General features: G+C 39.8%; 2 protein-coding genes across 11 annotated transcripts; both read left to right on the top strand.

The window, feature by feature from the left end:
- The first annotated feature begins 993 nt into the window (after positions 1–993).
- On the top strand, positions 994–9,423 carry LOC125718051 (coiled-coil domain-containing protein 125-like). 8 transcript variants are annotated; one of them, XM_048991558.1, is made up of 12 exons: positions 994–1,053; positions 2,509–2,787; positions 4,045–4,103; positions 4,576–4,662; positions 4,809–4,886; positions 6,098–6,183; positions 6,321–6,403; positions 6,660–6,775; positions 7,358–7,465; positions 7,697–7,856; positions 8,448–8,557; positions 8,834–9,423. In XM_048991558.1, the coding sequence occupies exons 1-12, from the start codon at positions 1,041–1,043 to the stop codon at positions 9,092–9,094; spliced, it is 1,440 nt and encodes a 479-aa protein (XP_048847515.1). In that variant the 5' UTR covers positions 994–1,040; the 3' UTR covers positions 9,095–9,423. The 8 variants fall into 8 exon arrangements, with proteins under 8 accessions (XP_048847515.1, XP_048847506.1, XP_048847524.1 ...); XM_048991549.1 differs by lacking the exon at positions 994–1,053 and adding an exon at positions 1,542–1,770 and having other exon boundaries at positions 8,454–8,557; XM_048991567.1 differs by lacking the exon at positions 994–1,053 and adding an exon at positions 1,544–1,770 and having other exon boundaries at positions 7,358–7,444.
- Positions 9,424–11,207: 1,784 nt separating this feature from the next.
- On the top strand, positions 11,208–17,686 carry LOC125718106 (protein FAM151B-like). 3 transcript variants are annotated; one of them, XM_048991668.1, is made up of 7 exons: positions 11,290–11,447; positions 11,805–11,930; positions 12,224–12,383; positions 13,117–13,334; positions 13,892–14,027; positions 15,154–15,343; positions 16,884–17,686. In XM_048991668.1, exons 1-6 carry the CDS (start codon positions 11,336–11,338, stop codon positions 15,320–15,322), a joined length of 921 nt encoding a protein of 306 aa, XP_048847625.1. In that variant the 5' UTR covers positions 11,290–11,335; the 3' UTR covers positions 15,323–15,343; positions 16,884–17,686. The 3 variants fall into 3 exon arrangements, with proteins under 3 accessions (XP_048847635.1, XP_048847625.1, XP_048847616.1); XM_048991678.1 differs by having other exon boundaries at positions 11,208–11,333; positions 15,154–17,686; XM_048991659.1 differs by having other exon boundaries at positions 15,154–17,686.
- Positions 17,687–18,669: the final 983 nt, after the last annotated feature.

Raw genomic sequence — 18,669 nt, 5'->3', positions numbered from 1 at the left:
TTGAGTTTCTCACGGCAAACAAGTCTATCCGGAGAAGCCAGATATACTACAGCAAAGAAAGGTACCAAGAAAAAGTCTACTGTACTTGTAACTGAGTTAATAGTACCCAGCCCTGGAGCCAGTGCTGAGGTGATATTCACCATCAACCTTAGTGGGTTCAGCCCAAAATGGCCACATGGAACTATTTGTGGTTAGGCAGAAAAGATGAGCAGAAAAGATGGAACATACCAGGAAATGCATGCTGGCTGTGGGAAAGTAGGACGTTATCTCTCTGGAGAGGAAGGAGCATGAGCTAGTGTAGGATATACAGTAGAGAGGCATTGGTTAGTTATGGTTATGGCTATTCTGCCCATTTTCTTATGTCTTTTTCTGTTTCACCATCAGAATATGAGCTGCTGTAACACCATACTTTCCTTCAGAGGACCAATAAAGTCCCACCTCTGTATCTCCTACCTAACTTTGGAGCGTCCAGTAATGCGCACATAATGAACTAGAGTCTGTGACTAAACAGGTCTGGTATGAAAGCTGCAGCACCTGGTAAAAACATATTCCACATCATTTATTCAAATGCATTTTCATCAACATGTTTAATACTAAAGCTACCCATCCAGGTTTGTACATTAAGCTCACCCACGTACCCAAGGCGATATATTTAGAAGGGTGAATACAAAAAACAGAATAACTGCCTGATACCTAGTAAAAAAAAAAAAACATATCCATGTTGGACTTTTTTTTTCTACCAGTTGGTTACCACCAAACCTTCTTAAGTTCTATCCCAGTATCCATCCTTTCATCTTATAGCCACTGATTCTCATTAGAGGACTGAATCCCAGGCAGCATGTGGCACAGTCCTGATTGGTCGTCATTTTATTACAGAACACACACTATAGGCCAGTATTTCCCAACCCAGCCACAGGGGACCCCCAGACAGTCCATATTTTTGGGAGCTGGCAGGGAACAAAAACATGAACCATCTGAGGGTCTCCAAGGCCTGGCTTGGAAACCACTGCTGTAGGCAATTTACAGATGCCAATTAGTAGATGCCAATTTCAGGTAATTGCACTGAGGGAGGAAACCTAACCAATACAAGGATAATATGCAAACTTCACACACAGAGCAGAGACTGGCTTTAAACCCCAACATAAAGTTAATTAGATATTTGTGTTTTAAGAACATATGCCTTACATGCCTTAATGTCATTTTGCAGCTTATGAAACACATTCACAAAGCATGAAACGTTAGGGAATCTTAAATCTCTGAATAAGGTTGAACGTCTACAAAGACAATACGTTTTTACAATGTATTTTAATATAATGAAAGTAACGCAAAACAGAAGTAAAATGTAAATATTTCTCAACCAAAATTAATATGCAACAATTTCAACAGTTACACAGTAATACTAGTATCTATCAAGTTATAATGCATTGCATTTGGAATGTTGTGAAAACTAATAGCGCCTACGAGGAAAGCGACGGCGGAAGGACGTACATTTTTAAACGAAACCTACATTTTCGAAGATTCACTTTAAAAAGTTTGTTTTTAGTTAATTGATGCATTTGTGAGTCGAATAATGCATAATTTTTGCTTTAGTGATTTGGTCATAACGTATATAAAATTGGTTTGCTTATCATAATACTTTTTAAAGTTAATATAATGTTCCACCCCACTTGGTTATTATTCACCTTGTTATTCAGAGTCGGCTTAGCTAGTAAATTTCTTTGGGAATATTCACATAGTAGTAAATGGTACGAAAAAAAGACGACATGTATGGTGCGTATTTCTGGGTTACGCCTATGCCTTTTTTCCTCCCGTCTTTTCCTGTCGCCCGAGGCGTATTGTTGCCACGTCCGTGAGTGAAGTCCCAGGTATTCTAGTGAAACTTCAGAGACTGTGTGTCTTTCGCATCCTTGAAGAATTAACGCGGTTACACCATCTTTATTTCTAAGAGAGAAAGTATTTTATGCGTATTCCATATGTTGCGTTTGGATAGCATTTAAGGTAAGCAGATGGCACCTGATGCCACGTAGCCGAATCATGTTACAATTCAAACTTAGTTAAAGTTCAGAAGGTAACATTGTTTTATAGTTGTTTTTAATTGTGTTTTTCAATTAAGCTGGAATTGTGAAAAATTGGTAAAGCTATTACTTAAGTAGTCTGTCTTCATTTTCTAACCGTATGCGGCTGTTACCAATATATTACCAAGCACTTTAAATAAAACGTCGGTTACGTCATATTACAATGACCGAAGACCTTTACGTTTACATACAAATAGCAAATAATGCAATTCTACAGGATAGCTATATTTTAATGAAATTCAGTCTGGTGATATATTAGTCTCATGTAAATAAGTTCAATAAATAAAGACATACTAGAAACAGCATTTTATTTTTCCAGTGCAGGAGTAAAGTCACCATCTTCGCACCTGCTTCAGCACCAGTGCTACCACAGTTGTACAGCTGAGGCTCAGGCATTGTTATTGTTATTTTTCATGCAAACTGGAAACAAAAGGTTCGATGGAGGCTGGGGCGGAATGGGCCAAGGACACCCCAAGGCGACCATCTGAGGATGACATGATGGGGGGGGACCTTGGGGACGGCCTGGGCAAGAAGCCGGGAGCACTGTATGCCAGAAAAGAGGACAGGCTAGATTCGCTGGACCTGGAGGCTCCGCGGGTGGCATCGAATGGGCCTGGTGACAGCGGTACTGTGGCCTTCACCTGGACATCCTGTGCTGCACTGCAGCAGGAAGGGGACGCTGAGCGGCCCTGCTCTCACTGGAGACTTACTGGTAACGCTGAGGGACTCTATTTTGAGATTATGGCATTACATATTATGACATAGGGGGCGGCATGGTGGTGCAGTGGTTAGCACTGTCGCCTCACACCTCTGGGACCCGGGTTCGAGTCTCCGCCTGGGTCACATGTGTGCGGAGTTTGCATGTTCTCCCCATGTCGTCGTGGGGTTTCCTCCGGGTACTCCGGTTTCCCCCCACAGTCCAAAAACATGCTGAGGCTAATTGGAGTTGCTGAATTGCCCGTAGGTGTGCGTGTGTGACTGAATGGTGTGTGAGTGTGCCCTGCGATGGGCTGGCCCCCCATCCTGGGTTGTTCCCTGCCTCGTGCCCATTGATTCCGGGATAGGCTCCGGACCCCCCGCGACCCAATAGGATAAGCGGTTTGGAAAATGGATGGATGGATATTATGACATTATGTTTTCAAAGATATTTTAATCTATTAACAACATTTGGATTTTTGTTTCCAGTTTTTTAGAACTGAATATTTGTGGTGCAACCTTATATTCTTCTTCTGTTTTCTATGCATTTTTACATTTCCATAACTGCAGTGTATTAGCATGCCGGCGCTCACCTTGTAACGTGAGCAAAACTGACCTGCATACTGGATGGCAGTGAAAACAGGAATATGCACTCACTGCATCGGAGAGTGTGTTCAATTACTGAGTATTCTTAACACGCAACAAATCTGTTCTTGCTTTTTTTGGAAAAAGTGATGCACATCTTTTTTATCATGAAATTGAGCATGACCACAAGAATATCTTTGAGAGCTACTGCAGTTATTTTTCAAATCTGTTCCCTAGGAAATGGAGAATTCTTAAACTTGTTTTTGCTTAGTGGTCCAATGTAACACATACCTGTAGGTATTATAAAATCTTGAATTCATTAAATCTTCAGTAACTTCATTATGATTTTTAAGTGTAACATTTGTCATGTTTTTGTTTGTAGTTCTCATCTGTTAGGATGGGTGATTTTAAGGGAAAAAAAAGTCAATTATTGACACCTCTCGTGTTTTCTTTTTGTAAGCTAATGTCAAAAAAAGCTGTTCTTTTCCCGACCATCTAGAGTTCCTGTATTTACCCATGAAGATACCGTAATGCCCAGTGACGTACTAAACAAAGCAGTGTGCTGATTGGATATAATTATGCAAACACACTATTGACTTGAGAACGCCGGAGAACATTCAGGGCATGTTGATTTAAAGCTCGCACATTGTCTCTCTTACAGTACATGTATGTTTGTTTTTCGCCCCAGGATCACTTTGTGATCTTTCCAATGAGGAGCTGAAGACCCGACTCCAGGAAGCTACAGAGGTGAGCAGATAACTCAAATATCTCCTAATATAACCAGCACACAGCCATATCCCTCTGTTTTGGTAGGTTTTATTCACTTTGTACAAGAACGTCTGACAAATAAATAAATATGAAAGACTCATAAATGCCCAACACGACATTATAATGTGATAAGGAACAAAATGTATCATAAATTCTTTCTTTTATAGTACTTTATATTGTGTGGTAATGCTGCCGTTATGTCTAACAAATTAGTTTACTATTACGATTGTGGTTTTAAAACATCAACAGCCCTGGCCAGGAGTTTCAAAGATGCATGGATGTTAAACTTTTGTAGTTTACTTAGCGTTTAATTGATATTAATAAACAAAACTGCAGGTGATTAAAATAAAGGTGATAAAAGAAGGTAGCAATCCATGAAAGTTATTATGATGCATGTTTGGTAGCATTTAATTTGGTTAATTCGTGTTTGATTCACTACTCTATACAACAGAAGACAGAAATTTTGCGTTGTGAATTGGAGGCCACTCAGCGTCACCTGGAGGGCAAACATGAAGCCCTCAAGATACTACAGAGCCGGGTGAGTGCTTACGTTGGGGCTCATTTTTATAATGCCGAGCAGATTTTTCCTTTTTAATATAAAAATAGTTCCTTTAACTGATGAGGTCTTAACTTTTTCTGAGTCTTCATCTTCCTGCCTCCTCCTCCCTCGTTGTCCCTTCTAAGGCTGTGTTTGATAAAGCTACCACGCATACCAAGACTTTACTACAGAAAAGTGAGGAGAGAAACAAGGCCTTGGAGAAGGTAAATGTACCTTTTGTCATCAGTGGGCGGACAATATAATCACTCAACAATATATTAATGTCAAGTACCTTATATCGAGTAGGACCACGTTTTGCCTACAGCTTCAGTCATTTTTGGTTGTCATAAAATTCTTGAAGACTGTGTGAGGTTTTGGACCAAGAGCAAAAGGCTAGTACACTGAGGGATAAAGCATTTGGGGTAACGCATTTGGAAATCATCTTTGAACTCTGCATTCCAGAATTTATGAGGTCAGTGTTGTTTAGATCTAGTGACTGGGAAAACTGTATTTGAATTTGTGCTGGTGTTTCTGAAACCACTCTTGAATTTGATGAAGTATCATGAAGGGGCAGTGTTTGCTCAGTAGGATGCACCAGGGGTCCTGTAATATGTGAATATATCCATGGCCATTATGCAATCACCAGGGAAACCATCCCATCCATCCATTTTCCAAACTGCTTATCCTACTGGGTCGCAGGGGGTCTGGAGCCTATCCTGGAAGCAATGGGCACGAGGCAGGGAACAACCCAGGATGGGGGGCCAGCCCATCGCAGGGCACACTCACACACCATTCACTCACACATGCACACCCACAGACAATTTAGCAACTCCAATTGGACTGTGGGGGGGGAAACCGGAGTACGCAGAGGAAACCCCACGACGACATGGGGAGAACATGCAAACTCCACACACACGTAACCCAGGCGGAGACTTGAACCCGGGTCCCAGAGGTGTGAGGCAACAGTGCTAACCACTGCACCACCATGCCACCCCATAAAGTACCATAAGACTATTAAATTTCAAGTTGCTAATTGTCCGACCCCATTTAGGTCTGACACATACAGCAAATTTACTCTATATGACTCAGTGTTGTAGCTGTGTTTGTAATTGTGATTTAGTTACTTAAGTGTTAAAGTCCTTTGCATGTGGTGTTTTGGAAATTTTGTACACCCTGTATTTTTTTGTTATTATGCACATTTTATTTTGAGATTTAAAATACATTTACTTTGATTACCGTATACAGAATTTGTTTTGTGTGTTTGTTTTATGCATCTTCATAATGCTGTTCTGTTGTGTCTTGTTCTACTTGTTCTGAGTTAACTGGGCTAAAACTGACTCTCTCTTTCTGTGAATCAGATCAAATGAAAAGCACTCAGAGTAGCCAGTAGATGTCCTTAACCTCCCACATTGTTTCAAGTTATGCTTCCTTTCAGGAAGTGAATGATTTACAGTGGGAAATCACCTTCAACCAGGGACGATTTAAGAATATTGAGCAGTCCTGGAAAGACAAGTATGAAAGGTATATTTGAAAACTGTTACAGTGATTCAGATGGTCACATTAATGAGTCAGACTGGTTATTCATTGCATTTATAGAATTGCAGACAGATTAGCAGTGCTTTGTAAATAAAGCTTTTGCATGTGTTTTGTGGTATCAGGATGTGCATTGAAAATAAGACTCTGAGTGACACGGTAGAAGAGACTGCAAAGATGGTGCAGGAGCTGAGATCAGAGAATACCTGTAGGTATTCCAAAGCCTGCAATTACAAAAATCACAATTTAGCCATGGTTATTTATGGGTGTGGTGACTTTTGTTTTGTACATCAATAATGTTATTGGTTAGTGTTTCTAAGATGCATGATCCCTCAAAAATACAACCCACATGTAACACAGATTACCTATTCCGTACATTTAAAGTAGAATTACAGCTGAATGATATTCATTTTATTGTTGAGATGCCTAAGTGTTTTTCAACCACCATTTTTTTCCCCCGGCAGTCCTGAGCCAGCGGTGCCTAGAGCTTATGTCTTTGTTAAGTGTGGAACAGCAGAGAGCTTTCAAGGGGTCACTTCCTGTTTGCAGCGGCTTGGGGAGAGATGGGACAGCACTGGAAGTATGGGCACTGGAGGGGCTGGCAAAAGCAGAATATGGATTACACTATAATTATCTCTACTATGGAAATGGAAGTTATTGTGTTATTTTCTTCTGAGAGATTTCTCTTTTAGTATCGGGTTAAATGTATTAAAAGTTTATTGATGTACATTGACGTGCCACATAAAGACGTTTCTGTCAAAGCCACACTGCATACTGTATACAGTGGTGGTCCTATATTATTGTGATGGAGCTGAAAGCCATGATGATGTCATGGCACAACACATTACTCCCGTGTTTGTGGTGATGCTGGTGTAAAATCTACTGCACTGTCATCTGTATAATAGTATAGCACATGCGATTATGCACAGTACATTATATTTGATAATGATAAATATGTTACTGGTTTATGTAATTAAGCATAATTTTTATTTTATAATGTACTCTATATAAAAATGTTTACTGTAAAACAATGTGTTTCATATAGTATGCAAGTACACTATGATGTTTGCATAATAACAAAATTGCCTAACACTGCATTTCTCAGACCATATCCCCGTCATTAAGCAACACATGGCTGTACTTGTTTGTATCTGTGCCCCAGCTGGCCGTTCTTGGGGCCTGCTGCTGCAGTGGCAGCGAGAGGAATCCCTGTCCCTGTGCCAGGACTGCAGCTACCAGCCGCAAGCAGGTGCTTCAGCTCACACAGGAGGTAGAGAGTCAAGGGATATTTGCCATTTCGCTCATGTTTTTACAAGAGCTTCGGTGATGTTTCAGCTATTGATACAGGAAGTGATACTTGAAGTGAAAATTAGGTTTACTTTGTGTAAACCATAATATAGAAATAGAAGCAAATAATCTTATTCATCTTTGTACTTCTCGATTGTGTAGTGTTTGGTGTGCTTTTACAGGGAAATGGGGGTGGATGCATCCTTTGTTTCAGGTGGAGATGCAGAGGAGGAGGAAGGAGGAGGCCTACGTGATGGCAGACGCATTTCGTATTGCGTTTGAGCAGCAGCTGAAGAGGAGGAGCGACCAGGTCCTCCATCTGGCTGAGAAAGGCAGCCACCTTCGCAGGAATGTTCTTGGCCATAGGGGAGAAAGTGAGGTTCATGTTAAAAGCAAAACATTCATGTTTGCCACACTTGTCATGAACTGCCAAATAATAGTCTTATGGTACTTTATGGGGCGGCATGGTGGTGCAGTGGTTAGCACTGTTGCCTCACACCTCTGGGACCTGGGTTCGAGTCTCTGCCTGGGTCACATGAGTGGAATTTGCATGTTCTCCCCATGTCGTCGTGGGGTTTCCTCCACATACTCCGGTTTCCCCCCCACAGTCCAATTGGAGTTGCTAAATTGTCTGTAGGTGTGCATGTGTGAGTGAATGGTGTGTGAGTGCCCTGCGATGGGCTGGCCCCCCATCCTGGGTTGTTCCCTGCCTCGTGCCCATTGCTTCCGGGATAGGCTCCGGACCCCCCGTGACCCAGTAGGATAAGCGGTTTGGAAAATGGATGGATGGATGGTACTTTATTTGCACTGTGTGAAATCAACGGCGTCCTTGTACACTGTCACTGTGCCAATCAGTCATATAGAGACATTATAAATGTGTGTGGCATGAGTGTGTATCATATATCATAAGATATCATAAAGTCTGTCAGGATACACGTGTTATTTCAGTAGTGTGTGTTTGTCAGTACCAGGATCTGTGAAGGTGGCACAGAAACTAAGAGGGATGCTGCAGACCACAGCCGAGGGACAGACGTCCAATGACCCCCCTGACACTCTGCACCACCTAATTGACCTGGTCAGTTAGACTTCAGGTGACGTTACAGAATCACTCACTGTTCCTGAGTGAGCAGGCAGATTTAAGAAAAGTTTTGTTGTTTCTTTTTACCTTTATTTTACCCAGAATTTGACTCCCTTTATAAATAGAACAAAATGAGAATGTTTCCTTATATTGTCTGTTCTTTCATGGTTTTATGTGAATATATCCATGGCTGAAAAGAATTTTTGTTTCAGAGCAATGCTTTTTGAGTTTTCCCGTCTTGGCGTATCTATGTCTATATGCATCTCCTTACAGCTGAATGACAAGGAGGAGGCCCTGGCGCACCAAAGGAAGGTCAGTTATATGCTTGCTCAAAACACGGCGGAACTGGAGCAGCGGCTGCTGCAGCTAAAAGGGCTGGACTCTGGGATGGCTGATCTGATGGCAGGGCTCGAGGCGGGCAACACTGATGGGCAACTGGGCAAACACCTCTCTGTTCCTCATAATCCAGGGGACAATGCGGACACTCAGAAACATAGGCAAATAAAAGGGAAGCTCACAATGGAACCAGCATAAAAGAAGGATTATATCAATATTATAATGACTCGTATTTTGAAAGTGGCTGAGATTTTTTTTAATTCAACTAAAAGGAACTGACCGTGACCTTTGGATGTGCACCATGTCAGTTTTTGGTATTAATGTGCAGCTTGTAATGTTTTTAACATTGCAGTTTAGATAACTTATTTTAATGAAATTTTTATTTGTACATTGTTTGTTGTGAAATATTCTGCATATAGTGCAGAATTTTTATGCATAAAATGATAAAACCATGGAACTTTGAAGTTATCAATGGAAAAAAGTGATTTTTACTTAATATATTAAATTAAGCAATTGTCACATCACAATGTATGTTTGACATTTTTCTTATGCAGTAAAAAATTCACAAATGTTTGAGATGGATAAAATAATTTTCTTTTAAATGAGGATAAGCGGGTTGGTAAATGGATGGATGGATGATTTTTTTTTATATGATATATAATTGTGAGACACACAACTCGATCATCGGGTCAGGACAGTTGAAGTGTTTAGCATTGTAACAAATGTATGTAGTAATGCAGAATGCATTATCTAAAATGACCAATTACTATGTGCATAATTGTTGATTTGCTGTACCTTTTAAAATTGAATATATTTCAATTCTGAATTCTAAGTAGTGGTGGTACATACAATACCGAGAGTTCGGAGGTCATCTCATCAAAGTGAGGCCCAGCGACCAAAGATTTTGATTCATTATGGAAAGTAGCTCTGGAAATGGCATGAGGCGATTGTTAAACGTTTGGAAATAGTTTGAGTTGATGTCTCTCAATAAGATGAATGAATATTGATATGCCAAAATATGAAATTAATTATTATAAGTATTATTATTAGCGCGGGGGAGGCTGGCTTTCCATCCCCTTGCTGTAAATCTTTTTGGATAAATTCATCTGTCGAATGAATTCATGTAAGTTATTATATTCGTATTTATTATTGTACTGGCCAGGGGTGTATTTCATGAAGGAGGATTTCTTGCTTATTGGATTTAAGGTAGGCTGAGCCAAATGGACTATATCCACTTAAAGTAGCTCAGACTACCTTAAATCTGACAAGTTATCCATCTAAGCAAGAAATCCTGCATCATGAAATACTCCCCTGGTTTGCATTGCTCCAGATATCTGTCATACAGCAGTAACACATCCTCAATGTGCTAAATGTCTTTATTGCCCCTGAGAGACTGTCAAGCTGCACCACAAGGCATCAGCACCTCATTCTTTCCCCATCTCCACAGTTTAAAAACACCCCTCTAAACCCCAACAAGTTAAAATGGCCACAATGTAACCGCATTTAATAAGTTCATCCCAGATACATCGCAATATTCCATTGTAAATACTGAAAATACATGAGAAAACCGAAAGACACATAGTATGTTCTAAGATTATATGTAGCATAACACAATCAGACCCTGCTGTCATACCAGCCACATTATTCATTCAATGCAAACACATGTAGACTTCATTCTCAGATTGTTCGAAGTCTTGCCAAAACCCATTAGGGGTCTCCCAATGTTTGAAAAAAGGTTTGAAGACTCGAAACGTGTTCTGCCACATTCCGAACACCTGGAAGCTTCATGAAGCTTTATGGGCCCATCACTAATTCTAAGTATGCAGAGAAAGTGAAGACTTGTAAGAAATATTGGGATTCAAGTGGTTTAGTACCACCATCATTGCTACCTGTGGATGACAGAAGATAAATTATTGATGATTTTGTAATTGTGTATCCTGGCAAGACAAGCGGTTGGGTATGGTGGCCAGATAACCCATGTCAGGGAGGACACTGAACAACTTCAGGCTTCACAAGTTACTTTAATACGGAAAGTCTCCTGTCAAATAATTCTGTTCTTCCTGTGCTTCGACTGATTTATTTCCTTGACTGAAAAACTCATCCAGCTGTTTCACATTAACATTAGTGACACATGCATGAATATAGGAGACTGAGACTGACCAATCAGCACACAGCAAAAAGTCAGTGCTAAAGTGAAATCCAGTTCTTTTAAATTTGAATGTTTTTTTTTTTTTTACTTTTTACAAATATAGTCATAGCTCAAAATGCCTTCTCTGACATGAATTATTTTGTCAACCAACGGCTGGAAGATGGATGGATGGATGGATGGATACGAACGGTTTTTGATGTTGTACTATTGTACTACATATCCCATAGGGCTGTGTACAGGAAGCGTTCCTGCTTTGCGTTCCGTATGAAGAAAAACTTTACTTATCGGGTATGTTTACCTTGATCAGATGTGGATATGCACGTCTTGTCGGTTTTCTTTTAGTTTTAATAACGATAACGTGGACGATCTGGAGCCTGAAGTGGCGAACCGAGGCTACACCAGGTCTCTATAGCCTCTGCCGGGGGAAACAGTTACTTTACTGGCCGCTGCGCGCTGTCACTTGTTTGTTACATCTCATTAACTCTAATAATTTATGATTATATATTATAACCATATAACAGACAGCTCGAACATATTAGTTAATCCGATAGTGTTACTCAGTGTCCCACTTAGATCATATTAAGACGGCAATAAATGTATTTAAAATATGTATCAGTGACAATGAGCCTATATCTATATTCTTTTTTAAATTTTGGACCTACAGATCTGTTTTTAAGATTGACAGTGAATGAAAGGATGGATCCAGTACTGGGGAACCAAATCTCACGTGTTGGTTATCGGGTATTATTTGTGTTTTAGTGAAAATGGGAGACGAAACGCTGCAGTATTTCCTTAGAAAAGGGAAGATTGAGAATGAGGACGCGGCAGATGTCGGGTGGTACCATGCGGCCAACAGCCGGTCCAGAATCGCCGAAGGACTGCAAAGTAAGCGCGTCGCAGCGCACTTCCCAGGTTCCCCACTGTCGGTTCTATAATTTCCAGATAAACTATTGCTTTTTTCCATTATGATATTGGAAAGGTTTCACTGGGTATCATATTTCCGAAGGTATTAACATTACAGTATTGAGTGTCTAAGATGTGTGGTATTTAATACAAAAAAAAAAACCCTACAAGGCATAGTTAAATATTTGTACTTCAGCCCTTCTAGTTGTTTCTCTACTCCACTTTGATGCAAGAAAAAAAACTAAATCCAGATGATTAATGTCCCGTTAAATTAGGTTCTTCTCTGATGATTGAAGCGGACATCATTCTTAGAGGTTATGAGCCCACAGAGCCCATCATGGCTCACCCACCTGCCACTGACAGTGATATCACCCTGCATGACTGGCTGAAAGAGGTTTTGATGTCAGACAAGGGAATTAAGCTGGATTTCAAAAGGTAGAGTTGTTTTATTGCTTGCTAAGGCCAACTAACATTGAGCCAGTCAGAAAGCATAGTGTATTTGGATGTGCAGATTTTCACTTTGTCCCTTCATAATATTACATCCATCCATCCATCCATCCATCCACTTATCCTACTGGGTCACGAGGGGTCTGGAGCCTATCCCGGAACCAATGCACACGAGGCAGGGAACAACCCAGGATGGGGGGGCAGCCCATTGAGGGCACACTCACACACCATTCACTTACACATGCACACCTACGGGCAATTTAGCAACTCCAATTGGACTGGGGGGGAAACCGGAGTACCCGGAGGAGAGAACATACAAACTCTGCAAACATGTGATTATAACTGAAAACGTAAATGATGGGGACTCTATGTATAGCATTGTAACCTTCAGGGTTGTGAATTTTGTTCCTATCTCTGTCCACACAGGTACTCTGATTTTCTCCGGATGTCCAAAAACATTGGTTTAGATAAACTGGTCTCCAAACTGCCTATAGTATATGTCTTCATTTGTGAGTGACACCCCATCCAGGGATTCCCTGTCCGGTACGCTACACTGCCTGGGATGGTATTCAGGATCCTCTGTGACCCTGTTCAGGCTCACCAATTGGAAGATGGATGTATAATATTTCTCACTATAATAATATATTGGTAAATTTTGACATGGTCTTAATTAACATCATGTTGAAAATCTCAGCAAATCTTGAATGGTTTTGAACTATAGCCTTCAAGCTGTGGCACCCTCCATGAGACTACTGGAAGAAGTTAGGGGACATCTGCTTGGCCCCGTTTGGATCAATGCCGATATCCTCTCAGGCCCAGGAGGGAAAGCCACCCCACTTGACCCTGTATCTTTCCTGCAAGCAGTCAGTCAAGGATTGCCAGGTGACGTGCTATCCCTTGGTTGGACCACAGGGTGGAGCCCCAACATAAATAATCCAGGTATCCCGACTCATTTTAATTAAGATATGTTTATCTGAGAAATAATTAACTCTTTTTTAATTTAATTATTATTTATTACAGTGTAGTGTGTTTTTAGGACCTGCAAGCAACCAGTGTTTGTATTTTGGAGACTCCCTGCTGTCAGAGCCTGGCCTGAAGTCTCATACATAATTGTTAACCAAGACATCCTGGCTGAATTAAGTGCTCCCCTTTCTAGTTAAACATTTTCTTATGTTGTAGAAATAGCTTGTGGGGTTATGCTATGTTTGGGACCAGTCCTTAATAGCTGGGAAACCTCTGAATACCTTCTGAAAGAAAGAGTCATTTACTTTGAGGCTTCAGATCATTTGCATTCCAAATAAACCCAGCTTGTTGGAAGACCTCCTTGAGTCATCGAAGCAGTGAAGAATTGTAGAATCACAGCAGCTTTGACTGCCTAGCAATATATGCTATGTCAGTGACGTGTGGCTCATAAATCAAAGGATTTTAAAGTGCATAATTGGAATTGTTTATCTCTAACATCCTTTATGAGTGACACTCTGGTTTTACCATGCTAGGCTATAGCTGGGAGATGGTGCAGGAGATGGAGAAGGTGTGTAGGCGTCTGAAACAGCCTGTCACCTTTCCTGTGCGAGCTGCACTTCTGGCCCAATCCTTCAACCAGCTGCAGTGGCTTCTTCAGCAGTCTAGCAGGTACACCTAAGTGCTTATGATTCATGTCAATTAGGTTTGGACTTAGCAGGTACGCCCGAGTGCTTATGATCCATGTTTTTGGGGTTTGGGCCTAGCAGGTATGCCCGAGTGCTTATGATCCATGTTATTGGGGTTTGGGACTAGCAGGTACACCTGAGTGCTTATGATCCATGTTATTGGGGTTTGGGACTAGCAGGTACGCCCGAGTGCTTATGATCCATGTTATTGGGGTTTGGGCCTAGCAGGTACGCCCGAGTGCTTATGATCCATGTTATTGGGGTTTGGGCCTAGCAGGTACGCCCGAGTGCTTATGATCCATGTTATTGGGGTTAGGGACTAGCAGGTACGCCCGAGTGCTTATGATCCATGTTATTGGGGTTTGGGCCTAGCAGGTACGCCCGAGTGCTTATGATCCATGTTATTGGGGTTTGGGCCTAGCAGGTACGCCCGAGTGCTTATGATCCATGTTATTGGGGTTTGGGCCTAGCAGGTACGCCCGAGTGCTTATGATCCATGTTATTGGGGTTTGGGCCTAGCAGATACGCCTGAATTTATGCACTGCAGATGCTACATATGCCACTCTGTCAATGGCAGTCTAAAGTTTATGCTGAAGTGAAGCATATTTACAATTTTAAATAATTGCAGTCACTTTGTAAACACTTCACTTAACATCTATACTTGGATCTTGACTACACATAAATAAATCTGATGGAAAACTTGCCATATTGATTTCGAAGCTTTTGTGAATTTGAGCTACATTTTATTTATCCTAATCATAACATCAACTCCTCCTGTTTCTGTAAGAAATATCAAGTATAGTAGGTTGTTTTGGGAATGTAATGAACTCTTATGTTTTTCGTTTGTATGGTGCTCTAACAGGGTTACTATGTTTACCTTGCATAGTGATACTTTTTACACACATACTGCTGTTATGTATATATAAAATGCTGTTAGACTTTTTTTTTACATTGTAAAAGTAGAAGAATATTCAATGATTTTTCCAGACTTTCCAATTTTGCTTTGCACATTACATTTAATGAACCAAATCATCTGTGCACTGTGGTTTTTACAGTAAGTGGGCTGCTCTAAATGGTGACAACTCCATCCCTGTTCCCCATTCTTTCAGATATAGTCTGACTGTGTGGACAGGCCAAACTGATGAATGGAGCGTGGAGGACCTGCTTCCCTACAGACAAAGCATCGACCAGAAAAGAGTCTACTATGACATTCCAGAGCAACAGCTTGCTTTGCTGAAGAAACTCACCTCAAGCACTCAGAAAGACATCAGCTCATGAATTAACCAAGTGGAAACTATGGTTTGCTTTCTTTGTTGATTTTCATATTTTTTTTAGACAAAGGGAATTAGGGGAACAGTTATTTTATAATTAAGGAATATCGAAGCGTTAAGCATCATGGAAAGTTTGGTGTTGTCGATGTCTGGGTAGTGTTGACAATTCTGTTTTTATGGTGGCAAAACTACTAAATAAAAACTTCCCAATTCAGACTGCAGAATTAGGAATATATGGATCGTTTTATTTTAATGGTATAGAATCTTTTTATTCATGGGCAATTTTATTGCGATACTCGTGTTGCTTTATATATATATATATATATATATATATATAAGAAAATGTTTTATTCATGAATTTATTTTTTACTCTGAGCATTATACACATGATTAACTATGGTGTTATGAATGACCAAATGGCCACGTGTTCTGTGAGAAAAGGTCATTCCATCCATTGCTTGAACAGTGAGTACAACAGCGATAACAGTCAAGAGCCATATTAACTGTGTGGTTTACCTAATCACGCCAAATGTTCTACTGCTGTACCCTTATAATACAAGGTACAGCCCTCTGCAGTTTGCTTTACACTTGGAAACATCTGCTGTCAACAAAGCAGCACACGCTGTAGCCTGCTGGTTACAATCATACAGACTGTTTCCGCAGTAACACAAAGAAGCCCTGTTCTTGACATTTAGAATATCGGTAAATTTATACATGAGTGCCTATAATAACTGCCTGTGTGTTTGAGAAGTGCAGGGCTCTCTACTCATTGTATGACACATCTTAATTTCTCTGGATTATCTCTTTTACTCATTTTACTTACTTTTCAAATGAGTAAAGCTAATTGTGCACTAGTGGATCAAAATATGGCAGTCAGGGAACAAGAAGTGTGTGCAACATGCTCACCTGTAAGGTTCACCCTTAAGGTAATGCAATGTGCTGTTTTAGGCTAGACATGCCATGATCAGTGTTTGCATGCAGTACAGTTTTTGGTCTTGTAAATTCTGTAGAATATAAATTTATTTTATTTTTTTTAAATGTACTCATGCACTTTCTGCAAAGGATGCAACAAACTTTTAATCATTTGTCTTAGTTAGAGGGTATTGAAATAATGAGTGCATGGTTCTTCCCTACTTCGGCCTTCTGCATAAAGCAATGCACTTTACATAATAAAAATGCAGTTACTCATGCTCGCCATGCTGTAGTTCCAGACCCCTATTGCTGAAGGGGAAGAGATGGCAGCAGATGTAAGATGAAAGCATTACATATCAACAATTAATCGTTCCTGTTAGAATTTATAAATTACTAAGAAACCTTTATAATGAACATATATGGGAGTTTTATTTATATGTGCATTATTTATCTTTTTATTGTGCTGATAATCTGCAATATTCCGTGTAAGAAAGATAGCAGAGTACACAGCAGCCACAAACATATATCCTATGCAAAGCTAGGGATGTTTTTTGAGCTTTTTTGTGGCATTAAAGCAGATTCTGGCTCATTGAAGCAAGTTGATTTGGCGTTAGGTTTGGAGCTTATTGAAAGTGATGTGAATTTATCTCTTACAGTAGGCTGCGGAAGGCATCTGAGGGTTCAGAACAAGCAAGTGCAGCCCAGATTGCGTGGACACATGCTGATTTGGGGTGTGGAAGGAGATGGATGACTATACCTTTTGTATTCACTTTTTCTGGTTCTGATGTTAAATTATTACAGATGGTGGAGCTGTAGTCAAGGGGCGGCGTGGTGGTACAGTGGTTATCACTATCGCCTCACAACTCTAGGACCAGGGTTCGAGTCTCCGCCTGGGTTACATGTGTGTGGAGTTTGCATGTTCTCCCCATGTCGTCGTGGGGTTTCCTCCGGGTACTCCGGTTTCCCCCCACAGTCCAAAAACATGCTGAGGCTAATTGGAGTTACTAAATTGCCCGTAGGTGTGAATGGAGTATGTGTGCGCCCTGTGATGGGCTGGCCTCCCATTTTTTTTAAATGTGTTGCAAGAACCAAAATTGGAATACGTGTTTATTTTGAGAAAAACAATCAAATTCATGAGGAACACATTAAATAATGTGCTGTTGTATTGTTTTCAATGTAATACAGGTCAAAGATAATTTAACAAATTGCTGTTTTCAGTTTGATTTTCATTTTACGTACCGTCCCAACTTTTTGTGATTTGGTGTTATAATAATCATATATATGCCCATTTGACATTATGTAAATGTAAAAAATGTAAAATGTGATAACAATTAGAAAGGTAGAGGACCATGTGATGTCACAACAGTAATACACAGGGTTTTGGAAATAGTTTATTTACAATGAATGATATTCAGCTACGATCACATTACATACATGGGAAATAAAATATCACAATGTGCCTTCTGTCATTCACTTCACTATGCGGAACAACAGCCAAACAGCGAGAATTACAGCTTCCTTTCAGAATTGTTTCCATTAACAGACTTCAAATGCTATACAGAGATTAACATTGGATCTGAGTTTGATAATATGAATAAATTAATGGGTATCTGAGTCATTAATGTGCAACGTCTATCCAGGGTTTCATCAACTGTCTTTAGTTTGCTTCATAAATAGAATATTTTAAAGACATACTTGGTGTCTCAAAGGATGCAGTGTTTGTATTCCAGTTGTCAAAAAAGAGATGAACAAACTGACAGTTTGTGTATATACATTTTTTTTGACAAGCCGTTTATAGATGTAATTTTCTCTCAGTCGCATATATGCATTCCTTTATTATGAGTTTATTATGAGTGGATTCTTTATTTTTAGGTACTTACATAGCTAGCATGTGAAAGCAGGGTGTACAGTATTGGAGAATATTACAGTTTATTACATAAACATCAATCAGATAAAGTGCTTTAAAGCAAGTTTTAATTCTGTGAATATAGTATTATTAATATTGTTTGCTCCTTATGTCACCATATAAAATATACCTGACTTAGTATTATATTGGTAACATTCACAAAATAACCTTCATATTATTTCAGCTGAACTATAGTGCAGTATATTTTACATGGTAAAATCGAACACAATAATAATAATAATATAATCATAAAATTTAAACTATATATTTAAGCCCTAAAATGTGAAGTAGGTCATTGCTATTTACAGTTTTGAATAAGCCATCAAGAATAGTGTGTAAAATATCACAATGGTTTATGTTATAGTCTGAGATTGCTTTTTATCTCATAATACTGCACATTTCATCCATGCATCCATGAATTCTGTTGACAAAAGTATCTTCTTCAAGAAGCAGATCCGAATCTAAACAAAGCAACCGCCATTTTTAAATTGCCATTCAAAATATAGCTGGCTGTGTTCTGCTTTAAAGATGATTCA

Source organism: Brienomyrus brachyistius, chromosome 2 (assembly GCF_023856365.1).
Source record: "Brienomyrus brachyistius isolate T26 chromosome 2, BBRACH_0.4, whole genome shotgun sequence".
Lineage (NCBI taxonomy): Eukaryota > Metazoa > Chordata > Actinopteri > Osteoglossiformes > Mormyridae > Brienomyrus > Brienomyrus brachyistius.
The sequence above is the reverse complement of the archived record's forward strand: the minus strand, read 5'-3'. Positions and strand labels throughout refer to the sequence as shown.

Coding starts and splice junctions, on each gene's coding strand:
- LOC125718106 (XM_048991668.1), top strand. CDS start 11,336: ATGTTTACCTTGATCAGATGTGGATATGCACGTCTTGTCGGTTTTCTT. Junction 13,335..13,891: donor CCCCAACATAAATAATCCAG/GTATCCCGACTC, acceptor TTACCATGCTAG/GCTATAGCTGGGAGATGGTG. Junction 14,028..15,153: donor CTTCTTCAGCAGTCTAGCAG/GTACACCTAAGT, acceptor CCATTCTTTCAG/ATATAGTCTGACTGTGTGGA.
- LOC125718051 (XM_048991540.1), top strand. CDS start 1,743: ATGGTACGAAAAAAAGACGACATGTATG. Junction 4,663..4,808: donor TCAAGATACTACAGAGCCGG/GTGAGTGCTTAC, acceptor GTCCCTTCTAAG/GCTGTGTTTGATAAAGCTAC. Junction 7,466..7,696: donor TGCTTCAGCTCACACAGGAG/GTAGAGAGTCAA, acceptor CCTTTGTTTCAG/GTGGAGATGCAGAGGAGGAG.